Genomic DNA, 15,941 nt, shown 5'->3' on the forward strand with positions numbered 1-15,941 from the left:
GATAAAGGTTTTTGAGCTCTGAGGTAAGCTTCTTGTCCTGGTATTGTATTTTTTTTTCGGTACTTAAGGTAAGTTGGAGTTATTTGGAATAGCTATATTAAAGATTTTTTCTATATTAATATATTTCATTTTTTCCACGAATCCAAAATATCTGGGCGGTTATGCATCACCCTGTGGTTCGTAATAATTAGCTCATTCCAAAAAACGTTTTTATTTTCGTTTTGGAGATGTTTTTCTGGGTTTTAAAAATGGTATGGGACCAAATTATTGGTCTAACAAAAATTGGAATGAATTCAACTCTACTTCATCAATATACACGAAACTTTGAAGTGGTTAACATCCCTCTAAAACTACAAGAAATGGCACAAACGGTGCCTGCGCAAATAAATAAGAACTGGAGCCCGACAAATCTTTTCTCCCTGCAAAAAAGATATTGATATAGGTTGGAAATTTAACTTTCCAATAATTGTAGTAAGCTAGAATGTAGATGATATTGTGAGGAGTTATAATTTTATCAGTAAATGCTGGCGGAAAAAATATCCGGGAAAAATTTTTTTTTTTTCACTGCTATAAAACGACTTGATTTATTAATGTATTTTGTTTCTTTTTAAATTTTGTAATATGTAATATTAAGCTCGTTTAGTACAATTTGCAATCTTTTTCTATCTTTCTTCACGAAAAAACATGTCGATTTTTATATAATATAAAGCAAAGGAAAAAAATATGACATACAATTTTTTAGAAAATATTTGTTTATCGACTCCGGGTACAGCTTGTAATTGGATATTTCATATCCGTAGGTTTCCCCTTGTTATTGTTTTGTTTTTCACAATTTGAAGAGTTTACTTGATTTATTTCCCTTAGTAACATACTACGAAAAAGTTGGGTGCCTGCCTGTCATGGTAAAATCCTAATGTAGATTTCACCTTTAAAATTGTCGGCTCTTTTCTTGCAGCAATGACATCCGATTATAACGAATTAACCTTGATCAGTTACTATTGACTGCATCGGTGATGATTGTTTCCTGGAAAAAGATGTAGACAGGGCATAACGAAAGCTTCCACTTGAGATTGAAGCATAACAAAAAAGATCTTTATTGAAGTATAGAATAGTTGTATTCAAAGTAGCTTTGACACTATCACAGCAAGCTAATATATATTTAAAAATGGGCATAAACTGTAGTACATGCCTTGATGATAATCAACAATAATAGGTATAAGTAAACGGAAATTCTAAGACAGTATGAACAAGGTGTAGCTACAAGTGACTTGAACGATCAAGAAGGAGATCTTGATCTTTCCAACGGTCTCCTTTGCAACCCGTGTTTGCAAGACGGGTTTGATTCAAGCCATATTCAATTCCTTAGAACTCCAACGATCTGGATACTCAATAAAAATATCACAGATAACCCCGAGTAATCAAAAAGATAATAATCAACCCAATAATTTCTATTTTCTGATCTAACTGAAAATTCGTATTTAAAAGTCTCAAATGGAGCAAAAAACTTATCTGACTTGATTTTCCTTAACAATTTTTTTGGTCTATTTTACTAGAAGCGACTTTTGGTTTTTGTAATGTTTTATACACTTAAACACTTTTCATACATTTTTTTTTTTTAAATATTTATTTATTGCTATTTACAACTGTACATTATAATACATTTAGTAAATCTGATCTAAGTTAAATTTGAGTGTTACAGGTGTGTAGAGAAACTACATGACATTTTACATTATCTGGTCTCGTGGCCATCTTCTTTTCAGGTGCCTCGGAGGTTTGTCAGGAATGAAAGAGGATGCAAGATTAGAAGCTAGGGGGTTTGAGAGTTTATAATGGAAGGAGTGATCTATGGAGGGCTAGATCGGTTACATAAGGAACATTAAGGTCTTTATGGATGATTTTATTTGTGACAAAGTAAGGAGCATTGAGGATTTTATGAAGGATTTTGGATTGTAAGGTTTGAATACGAGAGGAATTCGAAGGTTTAGTGGAGCCCCATAGCTAAACTCCAGGCCTTATAACAGTCATATAGATCAGTCTTTTGTAATGGATTGGAAGTTTGGATCGTTTGTCTAGTAAGTGCTGTAATTGTCGAAATCAACGTGCAGTTTCTTGTCTTTTCAGTCTGGGGTGAGGATTCCAGGTTAATCGCTTGTCCAAATGAAGTCCAAGATAGCGGATCTGTTCGACAGGGGTAAGAGTAACATCATTAAATGAAACTGTAGGGCAGTCAGTAGGTTTACGACGAAGGGTAAAGGTAATTTGAGGGGATTTGTTGGAATTTATCTTAATCCTCCAATTACGACACCAATCTTCAAGGCCTGTGATATGGAATTGAAGAGTTTGGGATACAATTAATGGGTTATTATTAACAGCGAGCACACATGTGTCATCGGTATACGTGGTGAGGATAGTGTTAAGATTAGTTACAATGTCAGCTGTATAGACGGTGTAGAGGATGGGACCAAGGATACTACCTTGAGGAACACCAGCGGACTGAGAATAGAGGGATGAATAGGAACCATTGTGGTTTACTTTTTCATACATTTAACAATATTTTTGTTCAATTCTACACGAAGAAACAAATCGATTAAACTTATGCAGAACAAAGACGCAATTCTATGTTATTAATAACATCTAAATTATCTAAACAATGTTTTTTTTCTAGGCTTCTAGGGCACATTTCCAAGGACCCTGAGTCATGTTTAATATTCTTAGTTCTAGTATATCTAAAAAAAGTTGCATTGAATTCAGTCATTCATCTGGCGTGTTCCCTGCTTGAAAGTATTTTACATATTTTGTAAAAGAGACATGGGTATTAGTCGAAATTATGTTTCAGGGAAGTATTGTGAAAATGATGACTTATGCTTTTCCAATAGCTTATTCATGTTCTTATCTGTAAAATCATATAAAAACTAATAGACATTTTTGTGTGAATTTCAACCGTTAAAATTATGACTTTCTGATCTTTTCAGCATATTTTAAATTTAAATGAAGATATATTGTGACTGGGATTCCCTGTTGGAATGTGCATGTAATTCATGGCCATTATGTTTGGACTATGGTTGCAGATTTATAGTTCAACTAATTTCTAATTTCAATTAATAATTTTGCATTTTCAGTAAAATACGTCACATATTTATTTATGGCATAACGAAGACAATATAAAATCGTGCGAAAACACAACGAAGCCTACAATATCGAAATTTGTTGATACGCCACTTTGGCTTTGGGCGACGAAATGGCCTACCTTTCAGGAGTAACTAATAGTATAGCTATTACATATTCGGTTTAACTTTTCTCTTTTTGTAATCTCAATCTCCGAATTTCTAGCTCCTCTATGAGGAAAGAACCCTCGTAAGAGAATTATTGACTGTCCTCAGTTCCATAAAGTACTTTAATAACTGTCTCCCATAGACTACTGGCTGAGAGCTGACAAGAAGGAGGAAGAGACAAATAGAGTTGGGGTATCCTGGTAGTATTTTATTGCGGTGCCCCGCGGGGAAGTAGAGCTCCCTGCCCCCAAAGCCAGGCTAACAAGTTAGGCCTTTAGCCCTACAAAGCCAGTTACTACCTCCTCTTTTTTCTATCTCCTGAACCTCCCTTCCTAATATACTTTTTTTTTTTTATTACTGATGGGCTTTCACTGTAGACTTTTATTATCTTTTAGTGTTTTTGTACATTTAATTGGTAGGATAAAAGTTTAACAGCTCTGGAAAATCTTGCACGGCAAAAACAGAAGGACACTTATAGTGATAGTAGTACAAGAGTCGGGAAGAAAAAAAGGCAGTTATCTCACCCCAATTTTTGATTACTTTAATGAAAAATAGGAATAATTACTAGAAAAACTTCATTTCTAGTTAAATTTACTACAAAATAGTTAATTATGTTTATCTTTGTAAGTAGTAGTTTTTATGATATTTGACAAAATAAACTCACAAAATGTCAATTTCTAGTTGTTCGTATAAAGTGTTGGATTTTTGAAGAGAGAATTTATTCATTCATGCTGCCCAAATACATCGGGTTGCCACATTACCCAGCATACTGATCAATCCGTGATCGGACATATATAAATTACATATTTTTATATGATACAATATAATAGAAAGATAACATTTTTTTTTCCCACAGTATTCTTTTACAATTAATACCAGTCTACAAACTAAATACAAGCTTTTCAATTTATTCCTTTTTTTTCTTTCCCCTCCATTTTACAACCCTTATTTCATTTTATAAACAAATTCCCCTATATAACAAATATTAGAATATCAAAAATAATAAAGTAGTAAACAAATAAAACAACAAATAAGATATGCGATGCATGCATGCCATCCCTCCTCTGGATAACTCCCCCACTCATTAATTTCCATGCATGTGGTGGTGGATGATTCCCAGGGAGTCATGTATTATATTCTTGTTGTGCTGGGAATCGTTCCACGGGCTCCGAACCAGAGGCCTCTCACGTTGAAGTCTCGTTCTCCGAAGCCCTCACGGAACTTCTTGAGGAAAGGGATACATTTATCGTAGATTCCTTCTTTTCCCTATCTACCTTATTTGCTTGGTCAAGGTCGTTATTTTCATATCTCACGGTGGAATCCAGAATGATTGCCGACTTCCCCTTATTAAGAAAAGCAACTTTATCCGCATATCTTGTGCAACTTTATCTCTAGATCCATAGAACGCGCATATGTCTGCCAACACTCAAAATAAAGGAAATTTAACTTACTTTAAAGTAGTTTATGACACTTATCTTTGTATGGGGTATCTATGGGGTAATAATTTTTATGATATTCACATATGAGTATGAATTTGGCAAATGAAAATTTGTCCGAACAACTGTAAATCAATTTATCTAACCAAATTTCATGTAAACTATTACTCCTACGAAGATAAACATCATAAACTACTTTATAGCTCATTAATAGCTTTAATTTGAGTGGTGATTGACATCTGTACGTCAAATGGTTTTTGAGATGTAAATTTTTCAAACTAAATTCACTAACGACTGATCGTTCAGTACGTCCCATACAACATTTTTATGAAATGTTGCTTTTTAAAAAGCTATATCTCGAAAACTATTTAACGTAAATAACTCTATGAGGGCTAATATTTCAGAAAATTTACTCTTCTTTAAATAATTTTCTCTTAGATTTTCTTGTGTTGTTCCTACTTTTTAAGATATAGAGCTCTGAATGAAAATTTTTTTTTTTTATCGCTTTGAAATAGTCGCCATTTTTTATGCCCCCTACCTATACTTGGCAGACTCATCAATTTTGACTATTAATTATACATAGTTTTCATTAAAGTAATCAAAAATTGGGGTGAGATAACTGCCTTTTTTCAATTGCTAACGTTGGGAGTACTTTTTTGTTAATTTTATTGGAATGGAATTACTAAATTCATTAATCGAATCCATAAAAGCTAATGAAGTAATTATACTTTTTTTTATAGGCAATCAACAGTAAAAATGATTGCTAATCTATATTATATATTCAAAATTTAATATACTACCGAAAACACTGTTAATATCATTAGTAGGTTAGAACAGAATGGATTTGACTTATGAGGAATAGATTTGGTGGATGTTGAAATTTTAAAACTAAATATCATTTTCAATAAATCATTTTTGTTAGCGGTATTTGCTTTATACTGGACTGACTAGGGAAGGATACAGAGGTGGTACCACCGATATTAATAAAACATTTTGATGATACTAGGTCGACAAAATTAGACATATGTTCTTGCTAATGTGCCCAAGTAGCCGAGTAGAATATATTTTACACAGTTTAAAAGATTTTTTGACATTTCTCTATAGAGATTTAAAGGTTATGTATCAATCGATGTTTTCGAATAAGAATAAAATAACACTGACTGTTTTGCATGAGCTTAAATGTATAAAAAATTACAAAAACCAGAAGATGTTTCCAACAAATTAGACCAACAAAATTTTGTTGGAGAAAAATCAAGCTAGATTTTTAGCGTATCTTGAAACCTTTAAAATCTAATTGGTTTATAAATAAAAAAATTAGAAATTTTCGGGCTTGATTTTTTTAAGATAACGTTTTTCCTCCGATGTCCTTTGTTTTTGAAATAAATGAATAACTCCTCACAATGTTAACCAAATCCTACGTAACTACAACTGTTCGAAAGTTAAATTTCCTCTCTTTCAACCTATATGAATATATTTTAGATTTTGTGCCTTTTTGTGGGAGTAAAAGCAGTTTCAAATAAAGAAACTTTTTTAAACGTTTTATTTTATATTTCCTATTCTAATCTATTTAAGAAGGTATAGTTTGTACCATTTTTTGCAGTTTAGTCGGCCCCGAACTGTCAATGGCCTTTCTAGATAGTAGTTCCATCAAAAGGAAAGATAAAAATTAAAAATGATAGAAAGGAAGAGAGTGCAAAAAATTATCTTATATATATGAAACTTATAGTAATTTTTAAATTAATTCGTATATATTGTACTAAATTATATTAAATGATTAAATATTTCAGAAATATGAGGTCTATAGCGGTTTAATTTTTTTTTGGTTTTTACTTGGCCTTTAATTGGTAGTACCTATCAACTATCTACAGACTTGGAGAAATATAAACTATTTTAATAAGATATATAGCTACAAATTTTATTTTTCTTACCCATTTTTTCAAAAGTCCCTTTTATCACATTGTACTACAAGCAAATAAACTTTTATGCACTATCTGTTTCGATATATAGTTTTTATTTTTAAAATAGATCATAAACTCACTAGAAGATGGGATTCGTCAGGTGACAATAATTTGAATGATTCGTACAAAATTATCATAATAAATAAATTTGACTACTTAACAGAGCTTTCATGACATTAACATTAATTAATTGTTAGTTTGAGCAGAATTTTGCATAATTAAGCAGAATAACGGAAATATTAGTGTATATTCATCAATCTTATAATTAGTAACAGTGGAAATATGTTAAGTAATCCTCTAATTCGTACTTATTCACACATTGATAAAATTATGGAATGATATAAATCCAATAGTGTACAACTCCTACGAACCTAAATGTCATTAACTACTTTCTAGCACATTAAACTAGGTTTCATATGAATTACCGGCCCCACTAAGACCCCCAGGGAGGGTCGGTCCTATATCACTTATAAAATCTTTACTTAAAACAGGAGACTTAGGATAGTTGAATAACAAAATATTTAAAAAGCGCCTAAAATTGAAAAATGGCGTGAAACCAACCACTCTCGCCCACCGTGGTAGCGTTACTTATCTGACTTCTCAAACAGACAATTATAGCGAGCAGGTTGGTCGATGTAAGACATGTTACAATCTCACGAGAGGAGATCACAACACAAAAAAATGCAATCCATCCCCGATGGACTCACCCCACTGAGACCCCCCCAGGGAGTGACAGTCCCATATTATTTTTGAAATATTTGCTTAAAAAGCTAAGAAACTTAAGATAATTTAATAGAGCAATACTGACATGGAATCCTCATACAAGACTAAAAAGACAAGAAACTCCTCGTAGATTCCGACTATTGCAACATTTACTAGATAAACGGTCTAAATTGCCAATCCATTACAAAAGACTGATCTACATACATATATTATAAGGCCTATCTGGACATACGGAGTTGAGCTTTGGGGCTCCACTAAACCATCAAATTCCTCCAGAATCCAATCCTTACAGTCCAAAATCCTTCGTAAAATCCTTAATGCTCCTTACTTTGTCACAAATCAAGTCATCCATCAGGACCTCAATATTCCATATGTTGCCGATTTGGCCAGAACCAGATACCGTTCCTTCCATAATAAACTTCTCAACCACCCAAATCCACTTGTTTCTAACCTGGCTTCTCCTTCATTACCTAATAATCCTCCTAGGCGTCTGAAAAGAAGATGGCCTCGAGATCTTCTTCTCTAGAAATGTTATTGGAGTTCTATCAGTGGGTAGATTCTCCACATGTTTTTATCATGTTACTATGTCACCTACAGCAAATTTACAGTTGTAAATATCAATAAATAAATTATTAAAAAAAAAATAAAAAAAAATAGAGCAATATTTATAAAGCGCAAGAAATTGAAAAATGGCGTGAACATTGCATAGGTATTGTAAAAATATGAATTAGGAAATATATTTACTTCCCCTAATTATTAAATAAAAAATTAATTGCTTAAAATATATCCCAACGATTTTAAATGAACGAATGGTTTTCAAGCAATTTCAGCTTTCATATAATCTATGGAACATCTCTAATATAAATAATTTGCTAACCTGGAATTGCTAGGAAGATGAAAGCCATCCAGCTGCCAGCTGATGTGAGGTGTAGGGTTGCCACTGGCCGTGCACTTGAGCGACACAGCTGGTCCTGGCTGGAGCGTCTGTTCGATGAAGCTGTACAGTAGCACTGGAGCTGCGTCTGAAAACAAGCGAAAAAAAATATTAAGGAATCTTAACATTAGGCGATGATCATAAAATTATGGTCTATACAGGATTATCAGCCGTTATGGCAACAATCAAAAGATATGAATAAACTAGACAGAAAATTTAAGAGAGAAATGCTTTATCTAATAAACAATGCTGCCCAAATATATCGGGTTGCAATAATACACAGCATACTAAACAGTATTATTTGATATAATATAAACACCATCAAAAGGTGAGTAACAAAGAAATAATCCAGTGTTATATTTTTTAAAACTAAGTTATATTAATTTTTTATTCTGTTCCTCATTATTTTTTCATTTTTCCCCTTTCGTTTTTTTTCTTAAAAGTTCTATTTGATACTCACTAATACACTCTCGGATATCTTTTATTTTTGTTTTTCAGTGTTCCGTCCCAAATATTCACAAGTTTTATTTAAACTTAGCCAATGTTAAAACCTTTAGTAAGACGCATACATAAAGAAAAATATATATAAATAATCAAAAACAAAGCTGTGAATAAATGAAAATCGAGAAATATATTAAATTAAAATAAAATAGTAACATCAGAAGTAAAATAAATAAAAAAATAAATAGTATACCCATTTACTATTTGAGTTTTTTTTTACCGCACCCTTACCATATTCTATTCAACTAATAAATAAGTTTAAAGAACGAATAAATAAGTTTAAACAACTAATAAATAAGTGTAAAGAACTAATAAATAAGTTAGAAAAATATTATTAAGTTAAAAGCAAGTAAATAAGCTAAAAATAAATAAATAAGTTGCAAAAGTAGAATAATGTGGAAAAAAAGTAACACTTATTTTAGTTGAAGACTATTAAATGAAAAAATTAAAATTTTTATCCCTAATTATTATTGAAAGAATTTTTCGAAAATTTAAAAATCTCTGCATATCTCAAATGAACAAATGATCAAAATAAATACTACAGCATTTTCTTTCAGAATTTGTTTCAGAGTTGGAACCGAAATGAAATGCTGGGTTCTGATGTTCTCAATGAGCGCTGGGTTGTCGAGTACCCTCTCAACGCCTACTTCCTGGTGATTATCGTTTTACTCGTTACAGTTTCACTTGTCTCTCTCGTCTTTCAGTATTTCATTTTCAACATCAAAATAAAATTAGAGTTGAGCGTGAAGGTGAGAAAATACTATATGCAACAGTTTTATAATTTAAACTAATGATTTTAATGTGATTTGAATTGTGTAGAATTCATTTAAACAAATGGCTCTTCATCAGAAATTCATTCAACATAAAACAATGAAAAAGAGATGAATGCCAATTTAATACCTTTAAGCAGATTAATTTTGTTTTAAATGATCTCTACAGCTTACGTGATTTCCTACTACAGAATAAAATTACATTTAGATAGAGATATTTTATTATTATTTATATATGCAATTTTACACAGGTATACGTTTGGACAAATAATGTAAATTTGTAATAATAATATAAGAAAAACTCCGTTCTGGATAAATATGGAAAAGTAAATGCAGAGATTGCTAGTTACACTACTTAATCCTAGTGTAGCAGACCTTAACTCCAGAGGCGTTTCAGTCTTCTAATCGGATTTTTGTGGAAGTTTGTCTGTCGGTAAAATTTGTACTAGTAGATTAGTGTGTCCAGCAAGTGAAATATGCAAAATTTTGTATAATTTTTTATTATTTCATTCCCAAATGGTAAGTAGAAGTCCTTATTCGTTTGTAAAGTAGAAGAGATAGTGTGTAATGTACCGAAGGAATTTGGTACCATTTTTCGAAATAGTATGATTTTTCATCACACATCTGAGTGGCGTAAGTCCACATTGTTGATATGTTGCATATGAGAATTTTGTTTGTAAATGATAATTTGTGTTCACGATACGTTCGTCTAAGCAATGAAATTGGGTGATTTAATCAGTAAAGTGATACTGTCAATCGTCCGAATTTGGTCTCTGTTTTGATAACGAAATGAAGTAGTGTTAGCAAAGGGCAGCTGAACCTTTAATTGTAAATGATTTGATTTTTGTAGGCCGTTTATCAACTTATTTTTTCAATAAATTTAAATGATTCTTTATGTTGTAAAAATTTGTGGTCGGGTTGGCTCCGTCGAAAGTAACACTGTGTCGTTTGCGTAATTTGTGAGTAGAATGTTTAATGTACGTGAAATGTTGGAGCTTAGCAAATTCAAATAAATTGTTTTAAAAAACTATTTTGTTTAATCTTTAAATGTTATGGTGATCTAAAAGAAAAGAAATAGGGGAAGAGAAAAAAGATTAATAAAATATATTGTTGCGAATAAGAACTAATTTTTTATTGGTGATTTTCAAATCTGGTTATTCTTGATATACGGGAGAGGGAGGGGGAATTATCTACACGTAACTAGCCTATTCTAAGCAGAGTGCCGCCCCAAATAAAAGTCAATCCCTTCCCTTTCGGGCCGTATTCCAGCAGGCGATGCAGCGCGAAGTTGCGAGGTTGTCCAGTTTTTGGTGACTGACCTCTGGCATTTCAGGAATATATATATATATATATATATATATATAAGATTAAAAAAGTAGGACTTATGAATAAGTTCGAAGTTATTCGGATGCCCTGTCGGCATCAAAATGATTTAAATTTTAGGATTTCATGCTTAGTTTCTATTTTTATCAACTCTAAGAATAGTTATGGTTTTTTCACCAAAAGGTATCGTGTAAGCCCTATAAAGCGTAGCCAATATTTTTATACATCTATTTTGTTTTTTAGAACCCCTATTATCTGAGATGTAACATTTAATACAACTGTTTGATGTTACTTCTTCTCTTGGTATCTTTTAAAGCAGATTTTGAGGTACGTTTATGAGCTGTACTTAGATAATCATGATGCTTATTTACAATTTTAGAGCACACTAATTTCTATCTTTTTACTAAAACTAAAATTTTAATCTAATAACTAGCACTAATGATTAATCTATGTCTGTGTTTTACATGTCTTGAGTTTATTGAGTTTATATCCACTGTTGCTACAAGATTAGAGTTGTAGCTGATTACTGTAGTTTTACCCACTTGGAAAGAACGCAATAGTTTTGATTTATTTCCCTTCTGCAGAAAGATCACAGCGAAGTCGGTCATTACCAGTTTATCTTCAGTGTTGACCCACTGTAATATATCCATTATATCTGGCATATAGTTTCTACGATCTAGGACTGAAGAGGTTCTTACGGTACGACTATAAATAGGAATATCGTCGGCAAAGGCAGCGATGGTTGCTTTTCTTTAATTGTGTTCCACAGTATCTGCGTCTAAAAGGAAATGAGGCTTAGCGAATATCGACTATTTAATAAAGTTATTATAATTAACCTGCTTCCACGGGTATGGATTTTTTTATTAATAATTAGTTTCCAGATTGTTTAAAATTTATGATTACTGCTCTGTTTTTGTGTCGTATCGTGGTGATGTTGTAAAGCCGCGAAGATGGTCGCGCTACAATTTCGGTTAGAACACACCATCAAGGCTTCTTCAATAAGAGATTTATCTAAATATATTTTAAGCATTGAATTGAAAGTTCCTGTAATTAGCGCCTGCAAACTAACGAACTCTTCAGCTTCAAGTATTAGCTCTAAATAACGGTAAATTTTATTACTCCTGAACCCGGTGACCATGAGATGATTAAGTTAAAATTTGGTAAAGTCTTCGCGATTAGAGATTAGAAACTAAAAAAGGGCCTATGTAATAGTGTGATATAAAACTTAATTATCAGTTTTTAAACGTTTTTACGTATATTGCGATGCTATATATTAAGTATATAGTATGTTAAAGGACATATCATTCTGTCAGTAGATATAGTATGATGCGGGATATAGCAGTGTATGCATTATTTGGAGAGAAGCGCAGCCTGCTAAATGAGATAGCCAGTGGTTATTGGCCGACGCGATATCTAGACCGAGGGGGGGACTAATATGGGCCTAGCCCCTCGGGATAATGATGAATCGATCCTTGACAATCGACTCTGGGTGGAGCTATTTAATAACTCAGCCATGGCTGTCTCTCTGTCCTGAATATTCTCTTACTGGGTTCTTTCATCGGGAGGACGATTCCACTCAATTCAAATCGCATTAGGCATGTTCAGCTTCCTATTGTGTGATTTAAGTTTTAAGTAGGAACAGGTTCAGGCATGATTTCTCTGAAACTAAATAAAATTATGACCGGTTGAAACTTTCTAGGTCTATTTCGTAAATTAGCTGTTAATTGTAATGTGAGTGGCAATGATTTACAAATATAATTTCAAATGAGACAGAAAGAAAACTTAATCTGAATTTTGTATTCTATTTATTTATTTTTTTATTTCACTACATAATTCGGTAAATCGAAATATATTGTTATACAAATTATATCAAACAAGTTGGCAACTCAAATTGACCCTTTTTTTTACTCATTGCACAATTAATCTATTAGTACAAGAGCCCAAGAGGAGAAAAAAGGCAGTTATCTCACCCCAATTTTTCAATACTTTAATGAAAACTAGGTATAATTACTAGTCAAAATTGATGAGTCTGCCAAGTGTAGGTAGGGGGCCTTTAGCCCTACAAAGCCAGTTACTACCTTCTCTTTTTTCTATCTACTGAACGTTCCTTCCTAATATACTTTTTTTTATTAATGATGGGCTTTCACCGTAGGCTTTTATTATATTTTAATGTTTTTGTACATTTAATTGGTAAGATAAAAGTTTAACAGCTCTGGAAAATCTTACACGGCAAAAACAGAAGGACACTTATAGTGATAGTAGAACAAGAGCCGGGAAGAAAAAAAGGCAGTTATCTCACCCCAATTTTTCAATACTTTAATGAAAACTAGGTATAATTACTAGTCAAAATTGATGAGTCTGCCAAGTGTAGGTAGGGGGAATAAAAAATGGCGGCTGTTTCAAAACCTTACTTTTACATTCGGAGCTCTATATCTTAAAAACTAACAACAACACTAGAAAATCTAAGAGAACATTATATAAAGAAGAGTAAATTTGCTGAAATATTAGTCCTAAAAGAGCTATTTACGTCCAATATTTCTCGAGATATAGCTTTTTAAAAAGCAAACTTTCTTAAAAATCTACTGAAAAATTAGTAGTTAGTTAATTTATTTTGAAAAATCTATATCTCAGGAACTATGGGACGTATAGATGTCAATTAGCACTTGAATTAAAGATAGTTTAATGGAGTATAAAGAAGTTTATAACCTTTACCTTTGTAGGAATAAGTTTGATTTATGATTTATTATGATTTATCAAATTAAAGCTAGGTAAATCAAATTAAACGTACTCTTAGGTTTTCTTGTGTTGTTTCTACTTTTTAAGATATAGAGCTCCGAATGGAAATTTGTTTTTATCGCTTTGAAACAGCCGCCATTTTTTATTCCCCCAACCTATACTTGGCAGACTCATCAATTTTGACTAGTAATTATACCTAGATTTCAATTAAGTAATCAAAAATTGGGGTGAGATTACTGCCTTTTTTCTCCTCTTGGGCTCTTGTACTATATGTTTTAATATAACTCCATAAAAAATGATTATACACACACACACATTCTTATACATACCACTCAGAAAATTCAGTTACTCGATACTGACTTTCCGTTATGTTGAAAATATGATAACTCGAAGTTAAATCGACCTCCCTTCAGCTTCATCGAGTTTTGCATTATTTTACTTCATTTTTAACTTTATTATTTTAGAGTTTTTAAATTACGAAGATAGTATATTTTCATAATCTAGAGGAATAGTTAGTATTTGGTAGGCGGCACTAGGCCACTCCCCTCTATGATCTAAAGCCTAACGGCGGTCCCGTGGAGGGTGAGAAACAGGTGTAGGGCGGTGGTTTTAGTGGGTAAAAATCCCACACAGGGATAGGTACGGGCCTATTCCTGTCTTTCGAAAATTTCCACCTACCATCGTAAGAAAAACACACAAAAAAAATACAAGAACCAAGTGAGGTGGTTTTGTGGTCTTTGCGATGATTTCGAGTTTAGGTATAATGTGCTGTTTTACTTTCATGTATTTTCATGCTGTAATTGCATTTCTTCCAAAATGAAATTGAAGGATTTAGGTATAGGTGTTAGTTCATAGTAGTCAAAAAATATCCCAGGGCAGAGTTATTTAGTAACCAATATCCAACCTATTCTACGATTTGAGTAAATTAGAATTAAATTTAAGAATTAATTATTTTTATTTGTAGGTTTGTTTCTTTCGATATGCTGATAAATTGTGTAATGTTTTATGTATTTTTTTTTTTGCTCTCTGAGGTTACAGATATTTCATTTTTTCTTTTTCTTCTCTTCCACTCATTTCTACATGTTTAATTCTAGAGTAAATTTTTTTAAATCTATGTAAGTATCATTTAGTTAAACTACATTCTCATTCATAATTCTTTGCCTCAAGAATCTTCTTTTTACCGAGTTCATACTTAAATTTTACAGAAAAAAAATAACTGTTGTTCATTAGCAGGTTTATTATTTTTCTTAGTATATAATCTAAATTTGCTCATCTTTTTCAAAAGGGACAGCTTTTGTCTAATAAAAATTGCACAAATGCTCTATGAAATTGAGGATTTCCTATCAGCTACTTATTTGTTACTAAGCTATCAGCTACTTATTTGTTGTAAAGATTTTAAACATTTGACTGAGTGATATTTAATGTTGGAGATCCTGTTAAATATTTCATTTAACATCATTCATAAACATTAAATTTTTACTTTATTGATAATGGTTTTATTTCAAATGAAAATAAATTGCTTATCAATACTTATTCTTAAAATACAATTTTATTTATATATAAACAAATATTGTTTAATTGCAAGGATGATGCTGTCCTCAGATCCACATATTTTCCTGACCCATGGAAATTGTCCATAATCAAAATGATTTCCAAATCTCGAAAGCCGCCAGAACACCCATCCTCTTACCGTCCTATCTCTCTGTTACCTAGCATGGGAAAAATCCTCGAAAAACTCATTTTGAAACGCTTGATTCCAATCATATAATACCAGTTCACCAATTTGGATTCCGAACCTCTCATTCCACTATTCATCACTGTTTCCTCAGTCTGCTGGCATACCTCAGGGTAGTATCCTTGGTCCTATCCTTTATACAGTTTTTACAGCTGACATCCCAACCCATCCTAATACTATTCTCACCACGTATGCTGATGACACATGCCTATTGTCCTTCCATTGGATCCCAATACCTCCAATCCCACATCACCACCCTCGAAGAATGGTGCCAGAACTGGAGAATTAAAATAAATTCCAATAAATCCTACCAAATCACATTGATATGTATGAGAGGTACCAGTTGGAGTTTTTTAACTTAAAATAATTTCCTTTGTCGGCATACCAAAGAAACCGCAGGACCTAGGCAAAAACCCCGGCGGCAACAGATCTAAAGTAATGTAAAAAGACATATAGATAACAGAGGGTACCATTAACTGGGAGCCATTAACCGTCTAGGCAGAGCTCTTATCATTCACGTGGCCAGCGTAGACATTAGAAAGTACGGAGAAAT

The 15,941-nt window shown here is 32.3% G+C and overlaps 1 protein-coding gene across 6 annotated transcripts in view; it reads right to left on the reverse strand.

Annotated features, from left to right (window-relative positions):
• The window catches only part of Dscam2 (Down syndrome cell adhesion molecule 2), a gene marked incomplete at its 5' end in the record, with an annotated part of 104,947 nt that extends 96,536 nt beyond the window's left edge, over positions 1-8,411 (reverse strand). For all 6 annotated transcript variants that reach the window (XM_014435712.2, XM_014435713.2, XM_014435711.2 and 3 more), the window contains 1 exon segment: positions 8,267-8,411. In XM_014435712.2, coding sequence (XP_014291198.1) covers positions 8,267-8,411 — 145 coding nt within the window.
• Positions 8,412-15,941: the final 7,530 nt, after the last annotated feature.

The sequence above is a fragment of the Halyomorpha halys genome, unplaced genomic scaffold, assembly GCF_000696795.3.
Source record: "Halyomorpha halys isolate HHAL.00 unplaced genomic scaffold, Hhal_1.1 Scaffold1657.1, whole genome shotgun sequence".
Classification (NCBI taxonomy): Eukaryota; Metazoa; Arthropoda; class Insecta; order Hemiptera; family Pentatomidae; genus Halyomorpha; species Halyomorpha halys.